This window comes from Asterias rubens, chromosome 20 (assembly GCF_902459465.1).
Source record: "Asterias rubens chromosome 20, eAstRub1.3, whole genome shotgun sequence".
NCBI classification, from domain to species: Eukaryota; Metazoa; Echinodermata; class Asteroidea; order Forcipulatida; family Asteriidae; genus Asterias; species Asterias rubens.
This window is the reverse complement of record NC_047081.1, coordinates 754,855-772,195: the sequence shown is the minus strand read 5'-3', so window position 1 is coordinate 772,195 and position 17,341 is coordinate 754,855. Positions and strand designations below refer to the sequence as shown.

General features: G+C 39.1%; 1 protein-coding gene across 2 annotated transcripts in view; it reads left to right on the top strand.

Moving 5' to 3' along the window:
• The window catches only part of LOC117303600 (diencephalon/mesencephalon homeobox protein 1-like), a 39,152-nt gene extending 22,152 nt beyond the window's left edge, over positions 1-17,000 (top strand). For both annotated transcript variants that reach the window (XM_033787808.1, XM_033787809.1), the window contains 4 exons: positions 3,383-3,525; positions 7,178-7,353; positions 7,857-8,367; positions 14,359-17,000. In XM_033787808.1, coding sequence (XP_033643699.1) covers positions 3,383-3,525; positions 7,178-7,353; positions 7,857-8,367; positions 14,359-14,900 — 1,372 coding nt within the window. In that variant the 3' untranslated portion in view covers positions 14,901-17,000. The remainder of the gene's footprint in view (positions 1-3,382; positions 3,526-7,177; positions 7,354-7,856; positions 8,368-14,358) is intronic.
• The last annotated feature ends 341 nt before the right edge of the window (positions 17,001-17,341 follow it).

Sequence of the window (17,341 nt, the reverse complement as noted above, 5' to 3'; positions counted from 1 at the left end):
TTGTAACGCGCCATATAAATGTCAGCTTGACACTCCTGGCGCAGGTTATGAGAAAATGATGTTAAACTACAGTATATTCTTGGGAAAAAGATGTAAATTAGTTATCCAAACAGAGTTCAGCGTTGAAACAAGAACAGCTTTAAGTTGTGAATTGAAGATGGTCTTTAGAATAATGTTATGCAAAGAAAGCTGATACAAAATGGCAAACGATATAGCTCTATCAGTTAGTGCGCAACACATCGTACCTTCCACCAGCGGTTCTGACAATTTTAATAGATTTTAATTTTAATTTTATATTTAAGCCAGTTTTATTAAGAGGGAATTATACAATGGTGGGTTAGGAATTGGTTTGAGTTTCATTAAGATTCACGCACAAAAATAGTCCGCATCACCACATCGCAGGGAGATAATGTTCCATCTCCGTCTTATAAGTTGAAATTGAGAAACAGGTGATTGTGACTGAAACACTGTTACCCCTATCAAGAAGGGGGGGGGGGGGGCTGGTCTTAAATTGTGCTCTTTAATCACAATTTCCTTTATAGATCTGAGTTCGTTAAATGTTCGTAGCGTGGTTGGTGCTGCGTTTCTGGCCGTGTCTTATTAGGTAGGAGACCCACCATAATCAGGCGAAGACCTGGCAGATCCCAAGTTTCAGACCGTGTTCTACGGATGGATTATTACCGAACAGAAATAGATGCCTTTTTTTCTTTACCGTTGTCATGGTCTAATTAGTGGTCCAAGGTTGCGGCTTTGCTGCTTTTCTATACAGCCTGACAAAAAAATTTAAGGGAAAAAAAAAATCCCCCGTCAAGGAGTTGGATAATTATCCGAAAATTAGCAACAATAATTTCAGGGAAGCGGTCGGGAACACGGAAAGCGATCGCATTGTTCAGCTATTATGTATTGTCAATTGAAGGTTTGTTGTGTAAAAGGCCCCTTTTTTGTCCAAACACTTTAGCTTAATTGAAGGTAATTGCTCTTTGATGTATGATGAAAACTGGGAAACATCTGACTATTTCTAATACTGTTTTTGATCCAGAGAGCTGGTCTTAACTATACTTCTGCTATGTAATCATTTAATTGTAGAAAGTATTGAAAGTTGAGTGTAATTATTTCTACCTGAAGGTCTCCAATTTACAGTTACAAAAAACACAACACTAATATTGAAAGTGTACAATTTGACACAAGTTCTTGATTGATGGTCCGTTTTTGATCCAGAGAGTTGATCTAAACTACTTCTGTTATTTAATCATTTCATTTTAGATTTCAGTTAAGTCATTTTTAATTCCCAGCCCGCGGAGTTTAATTATCTCAAAACAGAAATTCTCCCAATTAAAATGGATACAAAAATATAAAATTAATCGAAAGTATTAAATTTGATATATTAAATGTCCGTGACGATGCAATACTCTATTGAGGTTTAGAAAGTAAAACTTGTGGTGAGTCCATGGTGCTTAATAACCTTTTCAAGTGAGTGTAATTATCTCAAACAGAATTTCTCTCAATTAGGCCTATAATAAATAAAAAAAACGGATATGAAATGGTTCAATTTAACATAAATATTTTCAATTTGAATGCCCGTGACGATCATAATTCTAGACAGTTTTAGAAAGTAAAACCTGTAGTGAATTAATGTTTAAAAACCTTTGGGGAGTATATACAGCCCTGAGCTGCCTATAAGGCGTATGTGGCTTTTTCATACACAAGATCAACCTCTACCCTCGTACCCATTCATACCCCTGGGTGAAGAGAAGCAATTATAGTAAAGTACCTTGCTCAAGGACACAAGTGTCACGGCCTGGATTCGAACCCACACTCCGGTGACTGCACCAGAACTTGAATTCGATGCTAACCACTCGGCCATGACACTCTACTATCGTAAAGTCTCACTCCGTTGGGGTCGGACCCAGTACCAACCTTGCCCTTGCAAACGGTGCACAATGCTGATGTTATGTAAAATTGTCTCGTCCTTAGCTCAGCTAAATGCCGTCCATCTTCAAATATACCCGGCCTTACTGAGGCTGTTTTCACCTTAAGTACCGCATAAGGTCATTCTTTCAATCACACACAATAAACCACCAGTCGAGCACTTGGTCAAATTTCATATTACAAGCGTAGACTTTCGGATTTGATTAAAGAATCTTTTTATATTTCTTTATGAAAAAATAAATAAAAATTGGAAAAAGAACCTCGCGTGTAATCAAATAGACTCGCGGTCTTTCTGAGGACAAATCGCAAAGAAAAAGTAATAGGAACAAAATTGAAATTTGTTTTTTTGGTTATAGTGTTTAACAGAAGGACCTTTTTCAGACACAAAACAATAATGGCGCGAATCAAAAGCAGTGACGTGTTAAATCATTTTTCGTGTACACTCAAGCGAAGAAATGTATAATATACAAATTTTCCCGTGAATTTCGTCTGTGATTGCTTTGTCCAAACATCCCTATTGTGTTTTCGGTTGCTGGTGATGTGTATCTGTGACTAACTTTTGATTATTTGAGCAGCCGATAGAAAGATTTCTGGCTTGATTACGAAGCAAAAAAAAAGTCTGATTGCAAAGGAGGAGGGGGTATGCACTTGGCAACACAACTGTTTATACTCGATTATTACATTGTCGTTGGTGAAGCGTGTGAACACCAGTATTTTGTGATCATCTCGTCCTCTAGAGAAAGTTTTTCCTAAATAGTAATTAATCAACGGACACCGGTGATATTTTTCCCCATCGAAACCTCGTGAACTTGGGATGCGGTTAACAAAGAAAAAACTCTATTGAAAAATTCTCATCCAAACACAACATATCTCGTTATTTAGCTATACGGAGAAAGAACAAGTTAAAGGCACTGGACACAATTGGTAATTACTCAACATAATTGTTAGCATAACAAATTACTTTGTATAAATGAGCACTATAGAGAGCTAACAACGAGACAGACCCTTTCTTGCATCCGGGACCTACTGTTTCACGTGCCTATATATAAGGGCATTGTTAAGTGTCTTGCTTAAGAACACAAGATTCATCACTGGGACTCGAACCCACACTCTGCTGATTAGGAACACCAGAGCTTAAGTGCGGGGTAACTAATATGTTATATAGACAATAAGAAGTATTTCGATTCACAGTAATTAAGTTCACATTTGAGAAATCGTTTGGTACAATATTAATAATAATAATGTTTCTTTTTGCCGAATAAGTTATCTGAAGAACACTCTTGATCAATAATTTACCAGGAGCTCCAAAATGTACAAAAAGCAAATTATGAAATCCATACAAATTGCACCATTAACCTTATTGTTCCTAGCAGTTATGTTTCTAAATATGTTTCTGTTTGCAGTTGAATATCTTTCTTATACTCTTACACATCGTGTTTTGTTCTTTATCCAGGATGCAACCCAACGGCAGTTCCTACAGCCCAGCCGCCCTTGGCACAATGGGCGCCATGTACTACCTCCACCAACACGCCCAGCAATTATACCCAAACCACCCTCCTTCTGTACCAGCTCTGACCTTCGCAGAACGTCTAGCCGGTGAGTTAGTTACCGTCTTTGGTTGTGTCATCTATAAGAATTCGTGTTTCGCATTTGCAGTATCTGAATAGACCTTATGCAACAAGAAACTATAAATAAATAGTAAACTTGCGGGTACAACCATGTGTACATTTCTTAGGGTGAGTGTTGGCTCTGAAAAGCGCCGGTTTGATCTCGACGTTTCGAACAGTATACTCTGCTCGTCTTCAGTAGAAACGTTGAGACCAAACCAGCTCTTTTCAGAGCCAACACTCACTCAAAAGAGATTTACACATGGTTGTACCCGCAAGTTTACTATTAATTTATAGTTTCTTCTTATCTCTCCACACCATGCAAAGCTTCAAACAATACTTACAGACCTTATGCATATGACGTCTTCTATGTCAAAAGACATACGTTCATTGGCCATTCATCATCGGTTTACCTCTAAGATGGCGGCTGATGACGTCATTGCATAAGTTCTATAATGGATCGGGATTGCACGTTTTTGTTGATACTATTGTTTGTACATCTCAAGTTTTAGACTGAAATTCATTCTAATCGATTGTGGGACAGAATCTTCTGCAGTTGTCAATCGATTAGAGTATACTTAAATCTAAAACTTTAAGAGGGTAGTCGGAGGACAAATAAATCAAACATTTTTCAAAAAATGTAGAAATAATATTTATATTTCAGATAATGATTCCCTTGAATATGTCTAGTTGCAGCATTAAATATAGTTGAATTATTTTTTTAAAAGAAACACACACAATCATGATCATGGCCAACATTACAATCTAAGGGGTTTATTATTTCGTATTCTGCTCTAAAATATATAACAATAATAAAAAAGAGCCGCTACTTTATTTTTTTAATTGAAAAAACAAATTTTGGGTCAAAACTAGACTACTGTAAGTGGCTTTTCCTTGATCCACTTTCGCCTTCACAGAGTAGCGGGACTTACTCAAAACCCCCTTGAAAAACGGCTGATAAAAACACACAGTGTCTGCTTGTAATAAACACAAGGTTTTACAGCAACCCGTTGTTGCATTTCATAAAGAGAAGATTACGGAGGAGGTTTTGTACAAACCAACTTTATCGATTCCTAGATTAAGTCCCCGTCCCTTCAAATCCGTCCTCAATGACGCTCTGTATTCAAATTAAAATCGGATGATTTGTGTACCTGAAGATTTTAATTACGCCACTGTAACGTCAAGTTCATCTTGAGGGCGACACAGGAAACAGAACACAAGGTTCATTGTGTTCAACCATAAGCCTATACACGTCATCTACCCTTCTCTGCTCAGTTTAATTTTTGTCACAACAAAAACGTCTACGCACAAAAAAAATCCTTATCAAATTCAGGGCCTGTTAGGCTTCGCTTTATAATCATGTCATGTTTTTGGAAAGGTGTTTTTTTGAGATTCTGTACAATTTAAAAAAATAAAAGTATCTTGCGTAGGTGATAGCGCGCCATCTTAGCCTTAGCAGGCCACACCCTCCGTTAATCTGTATCACTTACGTTTAAAGACATGATGTCATCTTATCGACGTGTAATAAAGGCCTCTTCAGACGACAGCGTTTTAGCAAGGGTCCAATAATGTTTTATGGGGAACGAAATAATATTCGAAAGGATTGAAACTACTGTATCTTTTCTAGCTGTTTCGAACCGGAGGTGTGGACCTTTAGTAGAGTACAGTGATGAGTTTATTTCGCCCAACACTACTGGTACTTCCCGAAACGAATTTCTGTACCTAGAGCTAAACAAGAAAGAAAAAACACTAAAAAGGCATTTTCAATTCTGAAATGAATTACGGTGGTATAAATTCTGCGTTTAGTGGTGACACAATGATCGTGCGCTTGCACAATGAACTACAAGACAACAATTACACGTGTTTTACTCCTACCCACTGGTTCCACACGCATTCAAATTAAAAAAGTAATTCCTTTGCAGATTGTCGTCGTGGCTTTTGTCCCAGTAATTATGTATCCCATTCTTCAACTGAATCTTTCTTGTCACAAGCGATGAGTCCTTCCCGCCTGATCTTGGAAGGAAAGTCTGTGAAAATGGGTGAAAATTTGATCATCGTGTGATAAATCAAATTTGAGGCATTGGGGTAGCATTTGTGCGCTGAATCGATCGGGCAAGATAGTTGATTTTTTTTTGAGATGAGCCTCGACGCTTGTTTCATGTTTTCAATTTGTGTTCAGCCTTGGTGCATGATAATAGTATATTACCGTACAATACTAGCATTGGGTCAAGACGGAAGAAATTGCATTTTGGTCGATTAAACAAAATAAATTTGGGTAGTGACTTGTGATTTTGACAAACAGTTTTTCACAATAGATATTAAAAACACAACTCTTTTGTTTAACATTCAATGAACGGTTTACTGATGTCTGAAATCATGAGGTTTTGTTTCTTGGGAATGCTTAAAGCACATGATAATGACGTCATTAATCTTCAAGTATGTAATATCTGATAATTCTGTAAAACTTTGATGATCGATTTAAAACTTGACAAAACTTGTGTTTAAGTATAACTTTATACATAAACGTTTTGTACCTGAAGCTTTACCATGGAGTTGTGTATTTACCATTCATAGTGTGTGTGTGTGTGCCACAATAAAACATGATACATGTAACAGCCGTCGCTTTGGCTTCAATACCTTGAATTTAAAAACGCCCGGATGCTATTGCCTGCGTCATCATTGCACAGTTCACAGCGTGTTTCGCCTGCAGCAGAAAAAGTACATCACACGCTGCAGCTATGGACTGCAACCCCAAGCTATTTCACGATGGCTTGGTTAGTTTAGAAAAACCCAGAAATTGTATTTGTCTTTGACAAGAGAAGACGCGAGCTATATATATGCCTTTTAAACCCCTCCAAGTCTAAAAACAGGTAACATCAGGGGACCTGAATCGAATTTATTACAAGTTAAAGAAAAGTGCTGTAGGCTTTTGATGGAATGAAACCGTCGACTGAGGGCTTCCCAAAAGCGTCGTTGACTGTTGAACTCCCCTGGACCCAATTTGAGTGGTTTGATTTGGGGGGTGATCTAGTGAAAAAGTCCAGCTACAAACACAGGGAGATAACAAAGTCACACCTGATGCCTAAAATTGCACTGAAACTTTCGATTTTTATGCGACAGTTTGTTTTGATAAGATGAGAGTCTTACTCTCATGTCGTTCAGTAGTCCCTTTTTCTGTCCTCCTTTTTTTACATTACATTATCTCCCAACTTCAGAATCTATATAGGAAATGCCGTAGCTTTTTGATCTTTCTGGGGCATTCAATGGGACATACATATTTATGCCGTTTGGCTCCAACATCTGTTTGCCATGCCATGACTTAGTTTTTTTGTCCGCCTTTTGCGCAAATCAAAGAAATTAAATCCGAACTTGTATTTTACAAACAGTTTTTTGCAAAACGCATTTAAAAACAAAGAAGTTTGGTTCATTTACGCATACACTGATGCTTCGAACCCGGAAGTATTTCAAAGCCCGAGTGTGCGACCATTGCGGGAGCGAATGACGCCATTTAATTGATTATTTGATTATATCTTACTGACAATTATTTATATGTTTCACAGTTTTTTTTTTTTTTTTTATCAAGTATTAGCCCACACAAGGAAGGGAAACTGACTTATTTATTGTTTTGTTTTATTTTGTAGATTTTATTCTTGAGGCCCGTTACGGAACGCACAGGAAGCAACGGCGCAGTCGCACCGCGTTCACCAATCAGCAGCTCGCTGCACTGGAGAAAACATTTTCCAAGACACATTACCCGGATGTAGTCATGCGGGAGAGACTAGCAATGTGCACAAATCTACCAGAGGCACGAATTCAGGTAAGAACTTAAACCAAACATGCAGGTTTTAAAAGAATGATTAAAGACAAAATACATGATTTCCTTTGGCTCGTCGAAAATTATGATGTTCAGTATGATTATGTCTGAAACCTAACTATCTTGCTTCTGGATGAAATGTTTAAACTTCGGTGCTCTGATGGAAAAAAAACAGCCCGAAAAGTTTTAATAAAGTTATTGGTTATTGGTTAAATAAATGTCAGTTGAAGGTCAACGTTCTGTGAACGCTAGATGGCAGCAGACTTACCAGTTGAATAACCTGATCTATATAATTATACCCTCTCACGCTGAAAGTACTGGTTGACATGTCCAAAACGACAATGAGCTTAGTACAAATGTTGACTCTAAAATAAACTCACTCCCTCACCTCATTAACACCAGTTTGAGAAGTTGACTTTGTGGATTCAAACTCAGTATAACTCAGTAATAATCTTCATAAGACTGCCATATTTATTGATCTTTTGTTATCGTAACCTTTTTCGCAGGTTTGGTTTAAAAACCGTCGGGCTAAATTCCGAAAGCAGCAACGCTGCAAGTCTTTGGATGACAAAGAAGAAGGTGCTGAGACTAAAGAAGGTGATTCTAAGGAATCCTTAGCCACGAGCAATGTACCAGACAATACAGAAACCAGAGGTGTGGTTCCTGATGCCAACGGACCCGTTGAAAGCGGTCTCGAGGCTCAAGAGGACCGGGACCTCTGCTCTAGTTCCTCGGTACAAGGCGAAGACGCAACCCAAGTGTACTTGGACTCCCAAAGTGATGGAGATAAAGTCTCAGAGGACGAGAAAGAAGATGCTGGGGATCAAGAAGATGGGTTGGTCGTGAACGAAGACATCGAGGAGGAGGGGCTAGAGGAGAGCCGGAGTGATGTAGAGTCCGTGGACTCTAAATCAAACCAAGACGTAGGAGGAGGGAGGGACGGGGAGGATAAGCAAGACACACCCGCCTCTGAAGATGGGATGAGAGCCTCACCTATACGGAGTGTTAGCGAGTCAAGTAAGTCAAACAAAATAATTAAGCTTACGTTGAACTAGGAAGAACCATGGTTCCCCAATTGAATACCCCCCAAATTCTTACATAGAACCAAAAAGAAATAATGATTCCCCAATTGAAAAGAGAACAAATTCTTACGTAGAACTGGGAAGAACCCATGGTTCGCTAGGTGACAGCAGACTTGGCAGGAAAACGTTCATTGCTTACATAGTTCTGGACATGCGCACATGTCCGAGAATCAATGAATTTATACCTGGTAAGTCTGCTGCCACCCAGCGTCCCAAAAGTCTCCACAATGGGGGAAAAGAATAAATTCGTACACAACCAAAATGAACCATTGGTCCCCCAATTGAAAAGAGAACCAATTCTTAGTTATTTTATCAAAAGGATTCTAAAATTGAGAGGTATATAAAAGCTAAAAATAAAAAAAATACAACACTTAGAAACGGTAAATTAATTTTGTAAACGCAAACGCTTTGGATGTTAACGTTTCCTTTGATTATAGGTTTTCTTTCCCTTTTGTATATTATTTTTTTCAACGCGTAACAATTAGCTTGACATAGCGGTCCCTTATGATCACCAATAATTATGCACTTCATCAAATCATAATAAAATAATATTAGTATACAGTCGTATGAATGAATGGCTTTTAATCAATACCCAAACCTTTGAAACTGAATATTTACGGAAGAGTGCAAGGGGCTCCCTCCAACAGCTCCTCAAGAAATCATTCAAGCGGTGGAGTGGAAAAAAAGACAATTCCCGACACCTGGTGAAGTAGCGAGTTCGTGGCTACACCTAAGGACGGACTCAACCGGCGATATTCCCCGGCCGTAGGGTCGGGAAGGAAATGGGCCTTAGCAAAACAGGTTTTGTTCCCGGTGATCACTTCAGATCAACCCTGGAAAAAATCAATCTGTAAGTCCACAGAAGCTGGAAATTAAAAATGAAAACATGGGGAGGGAGTCACACCCCTTCGTCATCTTCCCCCTGTCTCCTTCGCGATGTTGTCGTATAATCTTATTGATGCGTTCATTGCTGTATCCTTGCGTATATTCATTGAGCCGGTGGACTTCATTAAACGAACATCGATTGTACAAGACAAAACACAAGGCCCTTATAAACCACTACGAGAGATGAACTATGGAGATAGTCTGTAGTCGTCAAAAAGCACGAGAAACCGCTTCCTGCGTAATACATGTAGGGCCTCGGGGTTATTTTCTCGCGGCTTTGTCCGCTCTTTCCACGGCGCAACCACGGATAAATAAATAGAGGAAAAATTACCCATGTCGGAGATAAACCACAAGGATAACTCGCGGCCAATCTCCTATTATCCATTCACGATTTTCCCTTCATTTTTCTTGTTTTCTTTTCATTCATCCCGAGTCAAATTGGGAAATTAAAAATGAATAAAAGCATCTTTTATTTTGTCGGCGGTATTGTTGGCTGGTCTTTTCTCGTAACGATCGCACATTATTAGTTAAGTAAACTATGTCTTAGAGACGGTAATGACAGTGACTGCACGAACACAGTCAAATTAGCAACGCCAAACGTCCTTTTGGTTGCGTGGTGCATGACATAGTCATAAGATCTTTATGATTTTGATAAGACACCATCTTGAAAAGCAGCTCAAAAATTGGGGGAAAAAGGAAACACAAAGAGGAAACTTTCTACATTTAGACACACGTACACATGTTGGCAACATTAAAAATCCACACGTCCTTTTGGTTGGGTGTACTGTATGCATGACATGCACTAGTTAAGATTGAAAGACAAGACAACTCTCTCGGAAAGGGCAGAAAAACACAGCGCCCGTGAAATGACTCGATGAAGCGCGCCGTGCCATCGCTACGATCATCGGCAATCGCCGTCTTACTCGAGCTTGGTGCGGGCTTTGCTAGCATCCCGTGCCTTCCTCATCACATTAAGGACCCGTTAATTGGAAAATTACTGCTCTTTGCTTCAAGATTTGTCCATGAATCTATCCTTGGGAGGTTTGCTTGATAATCAGAAGTCAAGAAATCATGGCACGGGCGAGTTGGCTTTGGGCCCGGGGCGTATTCCTCGCTCGCTCGGTTGGCTTGGGCCCGCGGTGTGCGGTGATTTCATTACGGGGTACAGGCCCCAGTGACCGATTCACCGTACGAGATGATGAAGCCCACGGTATCTCTTGTAGAAATCAAGATTTCACAATCTGCTATTTGTGTCGTTTACTTTAGAGAAATCGAACACAAGAAATCTATAAGACTTGAAGTGAGCTCGTTTAGGAGTCAGACAGTCTTTGTATTTTAAACAAAGTTGGAACCGATGAAAGAATCTGTTATAATGTGATAGTTTGATCAAAAATAGTACTGAATGGAACGAGCATTGTGATAAACGTATACATTGTGTATAGATGATATGTTTTGTCGAACTATATACAGGTAGGACTCTACTTATTCGGCTGTTAAAACTCCCCCACTGTCATTACTGCTTTTCAAGTTATCTGTCAAATTTGTTATGACCTTTCAATATTGGACTTTAGGAAATGAAAACAATAACAAAGCAAAACAAAAAAACTTATGAGGCGCAATCTTTCTATATGACAATCACATTTTCAAGACGCTGGACAAAATAAATAAATAAAAGCACCTACAACGCCCCAGCTCCCCCAAAATAAAACAAAAACAGAAACAAAACAAAAGCAAAACAAACACGGTACCCCAACAACAAACAACAACCCAGGACATTACATAATACTTAGAGCTACAAATTCAAAATGTACAAGGTTAAAACCGCAATAAAGAGTTATATGCACCGACAAATATTAAACACAATATCAGAGTCGCTGAACAAATTTGCAACAATATTTCGAACAATGTCGATTGACAATGGAGAATTTTAAAGTGTAAGGGTCTACGCTTAACTACTTTTCTTAAAGAGAACAAACAGTGTCACGCCACAATAATATTTGTCAGGTGACCAGTGATTTTTATTTAATTTTGAAATCCAGTCCTTCATCTTGGTGAAATTGGAAAGAAAAAAATATAAGTACTTGTTTTGATGTTTGCATTACACCCGACCGCCTTTTCAATTTCGTCACGTGCATTCCTGACGTCAGGCTCTCTCACAAAAACACTGATTCATAATTCATCAAATAATGTCCTCTCTTTGTTGTAAATTTATTGATTGTTATTGCCAAAGTGCAAAAAAAAATAGTTTACAAAATTCCTTTGAAATGTATGTTCTAGTCGTGAACGATCGTCTCAAATAGTCTCAAAGGCCGTATACACACTACTACATGTTGCATTGTTATGACGTCATAACAGGGAGTACCTGACTCATAGGCCCTTTTCGAAACCGCGGCTTCGTCTCCAGATTCGGCTAAGGCTAAGCTTGGTCCTGCGATCGGTTTGACATTTTGATCATGCTTTCCATGTACATGCTCAGGGCTTCAGACAAGAGAAGAACGAACCCAAAGCTGAAGCCGTGGTTTCGAAAAGGGCCACAGTCTCATCAATCGCTAACTGACTACGGAACGACGCACGTCATACAGTATTGGGGAGTCAGGATACCATGCCGTATCACTTCACTGCAAATGTGACCAGTGTATAAACCTTCTATTGTTGATAGAAACAAACGGCGGTCGTTGGCATGGACGGCAGAATTTTACCAAAACATTCAATAAAATAAAATGAAATATACCTCACATGATTGGTTGCTCTGTTCCCAACAAATTCAACACTGTTTTGTCCCTTTTATTTGTGTAAATAGGACTGTAGCTCTCTGTTCTTGCTTTGCATAAATGGCTTTCCATAAGTTTCCAAAATCGGTTGGCAAAAACTCTGGCTGTGATCTTGCAAAATAAATGTCTATACACGACAAACTAAATTAGTATACAGCCGCGTTTCGTTTGATATGAAATCTTGCCGGTCGATCATGGGACGTGACTAGGAATAAATAACAGCGTTATACTTCACTCATTACTTTCATATTTATTTCTTTTTCAAATCACAGTTTACACACACCGTATTAAGGACCTGCCATTTTAAATAACAGTGGCAATACCATGTAGCCAATGGTGAAACATAGGAGTCGGCCGTAAATGGGGGGGGGGGGGGGGGGGGGGGGGGGGAGTGTAGGGGAATATTCGGTTGGGATTGTGTCCTTGATGATACCAGTACAGAATGTAACACAGAGTCATGACAAAAAAGAATTGACTATGTGGCCATCGCATATTGTCCTTTGAAAAATTAGCGAGATGACCTGTTCAATTTGTACTGAAAGTTTTGAAAAAGCAGGCATTTATTTAGCTTAGAAGACAATAGTAGCAATAGTGGGAGGGTTAACCCTTGGAATCTGTTTGCAACCCGGGTAAGTTTGGCTGTTCACACACTGTCCCTTAGTGGTGCAGAATAAACGTCGCTTTTTATGCTATCAAAATTATTCTGAAAGAAATTCCCTCCTGTCGGTAATCTTTGCAATGATTTTTTTTTTTAATTCACGGATTTAGTTACATCCTTAAAATATGGATAAATAGTCACTCGATCTAGTTAAATATCTGATTCATTGTGCCTGTGAACAGAAGTATTGTCAGAGAAGGTACCTATAATGTATGTCGACCATTTGACATTACATTATGCACCTCTTGTGCACGAATGCACAAGCTTTGTACGTACTGAAGTGGCCAACGCATTAAGGTAATTTGCCCACAGTTTCAAAAAAACGTACTTGGCACGCTACAGTTTACTTAAGATGAAGTGCAAATCGTTCTCAACCCTACCATGGGCCATACATACACGATTAAATACACGCTTGACACTCAAATGCCCAATAAAAGTCTGAAAGATTTTCTTAAAGATAAATGCAACCTCTACAAAAACATTTCGTGGCAAATTTGTGCCCAGAGCTACTTGAAGGAGAAGAAGAAAAAAATAGTATAGAGGACTTCAGATACTCTAAAAGCTATTTTCTTTTGTTTTTAGTCAGAATCGATCGGGTTCGAATTAAGTTCCGAATTGACGAAATAATTCGGTAAACGAAAACCACGGAAGTCAGTCACTCTCGAATCAATCCTCTCCAGGCTTGCTAAACCGACTTCATGTTTGGATTCCCGGGGGGCTAGGAGCACACCGAATCCAGGGCTGTTTTGGCTTTCCCGCGGGAGCGCAGCGGCGTTAGTTTCGAGTGGGGGTGTATTTGCACTAGAGTCCCCTATCGATTGTCGATGGCTCGCCACCGCTCCGTGACTCCGGCCGGCAGGGTACGGTTTCATCTCCAGTCGATACTCGTATCTGTCAAATCGGGTTTCGGCGCGGAAACTGATGCAAATTTGCCCGGAAAAGCGCGGGAAGAGAACGGTTGATAATTATTTTGGCGGGAAGTTTCAGGAGGCTGAAATTCGAGGCGATATATCGGTTGTTTGTCGCGGATTTTATTAACGTGAAGGATTGTTTCGGAAAAGTTAAGCAGATTGATACCTTATTACTCCCCACGGGTATACCTATGAAAAGGTAGACTTTTGTGCCGTTGGAAGATTATTAAATTAATCGAAAATATCGTGTTAGTTTCTGAAAACAAATTCACCCCTTTGTGATTAAATTAAATTATCGCTAAAGTGCTTTTTGTCCTCGGTGTTCTATGGTGAAGGTCCGAGTAAGAAAAAATAAAACTCTTAGCCTTGCGGAAAAAACATCCCTTGAATGAAAAATTCTTAAATGTCATTCCCACCCCCCCCCCCCCCCCCCCCCACTGCCTCAAAAGTTTTAACTAGGGTCACGAGTCCGGAAAATCAATCTGGGGAAGTTTTAATAAATTTTCAATAAATGCTCGAACGAAAAATATCGCTTTATGAAGCCTTATCGTTCACAAGTCGGCACATATATGTATAAAATGAGTTATTTTTAAATGACGGTGTCACCATTGTTTTAGGGTCATTGTTATTTGCATCTAGAAGCATGCTCCTCGGTGTCAGATTTTCTTTTTAAAATAGGATTTCTTGTTGTTGTCCTTCAGGTGAAGGGAACTGGTTGATGGACTCAATCCGAGGCTCAGCTCTCAGAGCCGGCCCAAGCCCAGCAAACGGCCTCCCTTATAACTTCATGGACGCCTGCCGCTCAATACCCCACCATCACCCCATGGCCGCCCAGCCTAGCCCCCTGGACCTCCTGTGTATGATGCAGCGCCATGTTCCGGGCCACCACCCAGGACTGCCTGCTCACAATATGTTCCGGCCACCAGTAGCGTTCCAGGGGCCATTCCTACGAATGGACAACCCAGCAGCGGGTCTTATACCCGGATTCCTCCCGTCGATGTCCATGCCTCCGGGTTGCAACTGGAATAGGATGAGATTCATACCCGGAATGGGGTCCCCACCACCACCCCCACCCCCGCCACCAACGGCTGCCGCAGCAGCAGCAGCCGCAGTGGCAGCCTCGGCGGCCGGATCAGCTGCTGGTGCATCCCCTGATGGAACCCCTCACTGTTCCAGCATCGATAGTCTACGGATGCGAGCAAGACAACATGCAGCAACAATAGGATTAAACCACTTGTGCTAAACGGGTATTAAGTCGATTAACCAGAACCCTATAATCCTATAACATATCAATCTTTCTAACCAACTACTACTCGGCATTTGACAGATTCGTAAAAATTACTGCAAACCATGAGGGCCCAATTTCATAGAGCTGCTTAAACACAGCAATTTACAAAGCATTAAACAATTTTGTTTACTGGATAGGGGTTACCAGATAAAGAATCATGTTATGTGGACAGTTTGTGACTGGTTCCCTGCTTATTTTTGCTGATACTTTCTGCTTAAGCAGCTTCATGGACTTAAGCCTTGTTTCTAGGTATCCCAAGACAATTTACCATACCTCAAGAGAATATAACTTAGCCAGCACCTTAGGCAAGAGCCTTTGACAAAACCTTAGTCAGAACCTCAAGTCAGAACCTATTGCAAGGCATACAAACAATGTCGCCATTTTGTATATACAAAAACTGCCTTACTACAGGGTTAAACTGTTAACACAAATCTCCCCATTTTTTTTGGTTTAACCCATATGAAGATTATGTATATAGTTTGTTTTTGGACAGCACAACAAAAGGGAGAACTATGGGGGAAAAAAAAAGAAAAAAATAATCATTCGTGTGTAAATTATTGTTGTTGTTTTTTCGGTGAGGGTAGGCAGTACTTTTGCAAACCGAGGTCGTCAAATTCACGTTGATGTGTAACTGCTTAACAAAAGATGATTCGATATTATTCTGTACAAATCCCCCACTCTAAAGGTGTTTGCTAAGTCTTGTTTATTTGATGTGGACGGTCCTACCTTTGCCTACACAATAAATTACCAATTATTCCGACGAGAACTGCAATTATGATGTGCCACTTTCACAGAAAATCTGAAAGAAGAAATAAATCAAACTTAATTGTCACCCTGCATGCTGTAATCCATAAAGAATGAGTGATTTAAAAATGCTATGGGAAACGTCTTTAGAAATTTCAGGAGGAAAGGGTTGATAATCCAATTCAAGAATATATTATTTCTGTTTTACTTAAAAAATAAATTTTTATTTATGATTTGTATTGAGATCAATCGGATTTTGAGGTCGGTTTTTCTTGGTTCTTGATTGAAAAGGAAATACCAATAAGATTATAAACCTGTATTTATTGCCATCTTCAAATAAAGTAAACAATTCTTTCTAAAATATAGGCGACAACTACCGGCAAAACCTTGATCTAACATTTTAAGTGCATAGAAACCATACATGTTGTAAATATTGATTTTTTTATCGACAAATTAACATGTAGAATTTAACAAGGGGAATTGTGTTTTGTGTGTATATACGAATAATTGAATAACGTATTATTTATATAGTGGTTTGAAAGATACCACTCACTCTGTAAGTAAAATCTCATTTCACTTGTGAGTTGATGTCAGTTCGCTTTATGACAATTTGGGTCGCTCTAGATCACAGTTTTAGAAAAGAAGAAAGTGTAACTGTCACTTGTTAACATTTGTTTTCATATTGAAATCTTAAAATCTTAATTTTATACTTTTAAGACACAGAGGTTTGTTTGGTATTAGCTGCTTTGTTTTCTTTCATAATTTTTTGGGTAATTTTACTATAATTTCACAGTATAGTTATCTTGCTTTTCGCAATATTTAAACTTTGCTGTATTGAATCCTCTTTTTCTTCTACTCAATATTAACCAACGATCATTTACATATGACTTACTGTTCACTCTCATTTCTAACTCTCGCATTGAACAAATCTTGATGAAACATCCCCACCTCGAAATATTCACGAGCAAGCAAAGAAAGATGACACTTTATCCACTTTCAGTGAATTAAATAAATATACGTAATGTTATTAAGAAATAGCGCCACCATGCACCCCAAACCAGCCCGTGAGTTTATTTCACACTACGGTATTCGTGTGTTGCACTTGGGCGTTTAAGAAATCCATTCACAAGGAGCATATTAAATTGTTGTGCCATTGCTTTCTTTTCCACTTGTATCTTTTCAAATGACTAATCTGCGATGGCCCTATCGACCTTTATCACAATGTGGCCATCTTTATTTTACTCCATTCCAACTCATTGTAACCAAACTGAGGCTGGACGAAATAATAGTCTGGTGCCATGTTTGCGCAATGAATGTTAGCATTCATTACTGTTATTGGAAACAGGGAACATGACCAAGATGGTGACAGCGTGATAAAGGTTTATAGCCATCCTTCACCTTACTATGACTGTGTTTGCTAGAGTCTATGCCTGCATCATCAAAGGCACAATCCAAACATGTAATAAAAAAACCTTTGGAAGGTGTTGTTAAATTTCTCAAATAAATTTACTATTTTGTATTTATGATCTTTTATCTTTGACTGCATTCGGTCAAATTAATGGGCCATTTGCGTAAATTGAAATATTAGTTTTGCAATATGAATTGCCATTGCTATATGTAGCTGTATTATGTTCTTGTCAATAAAGCATTAA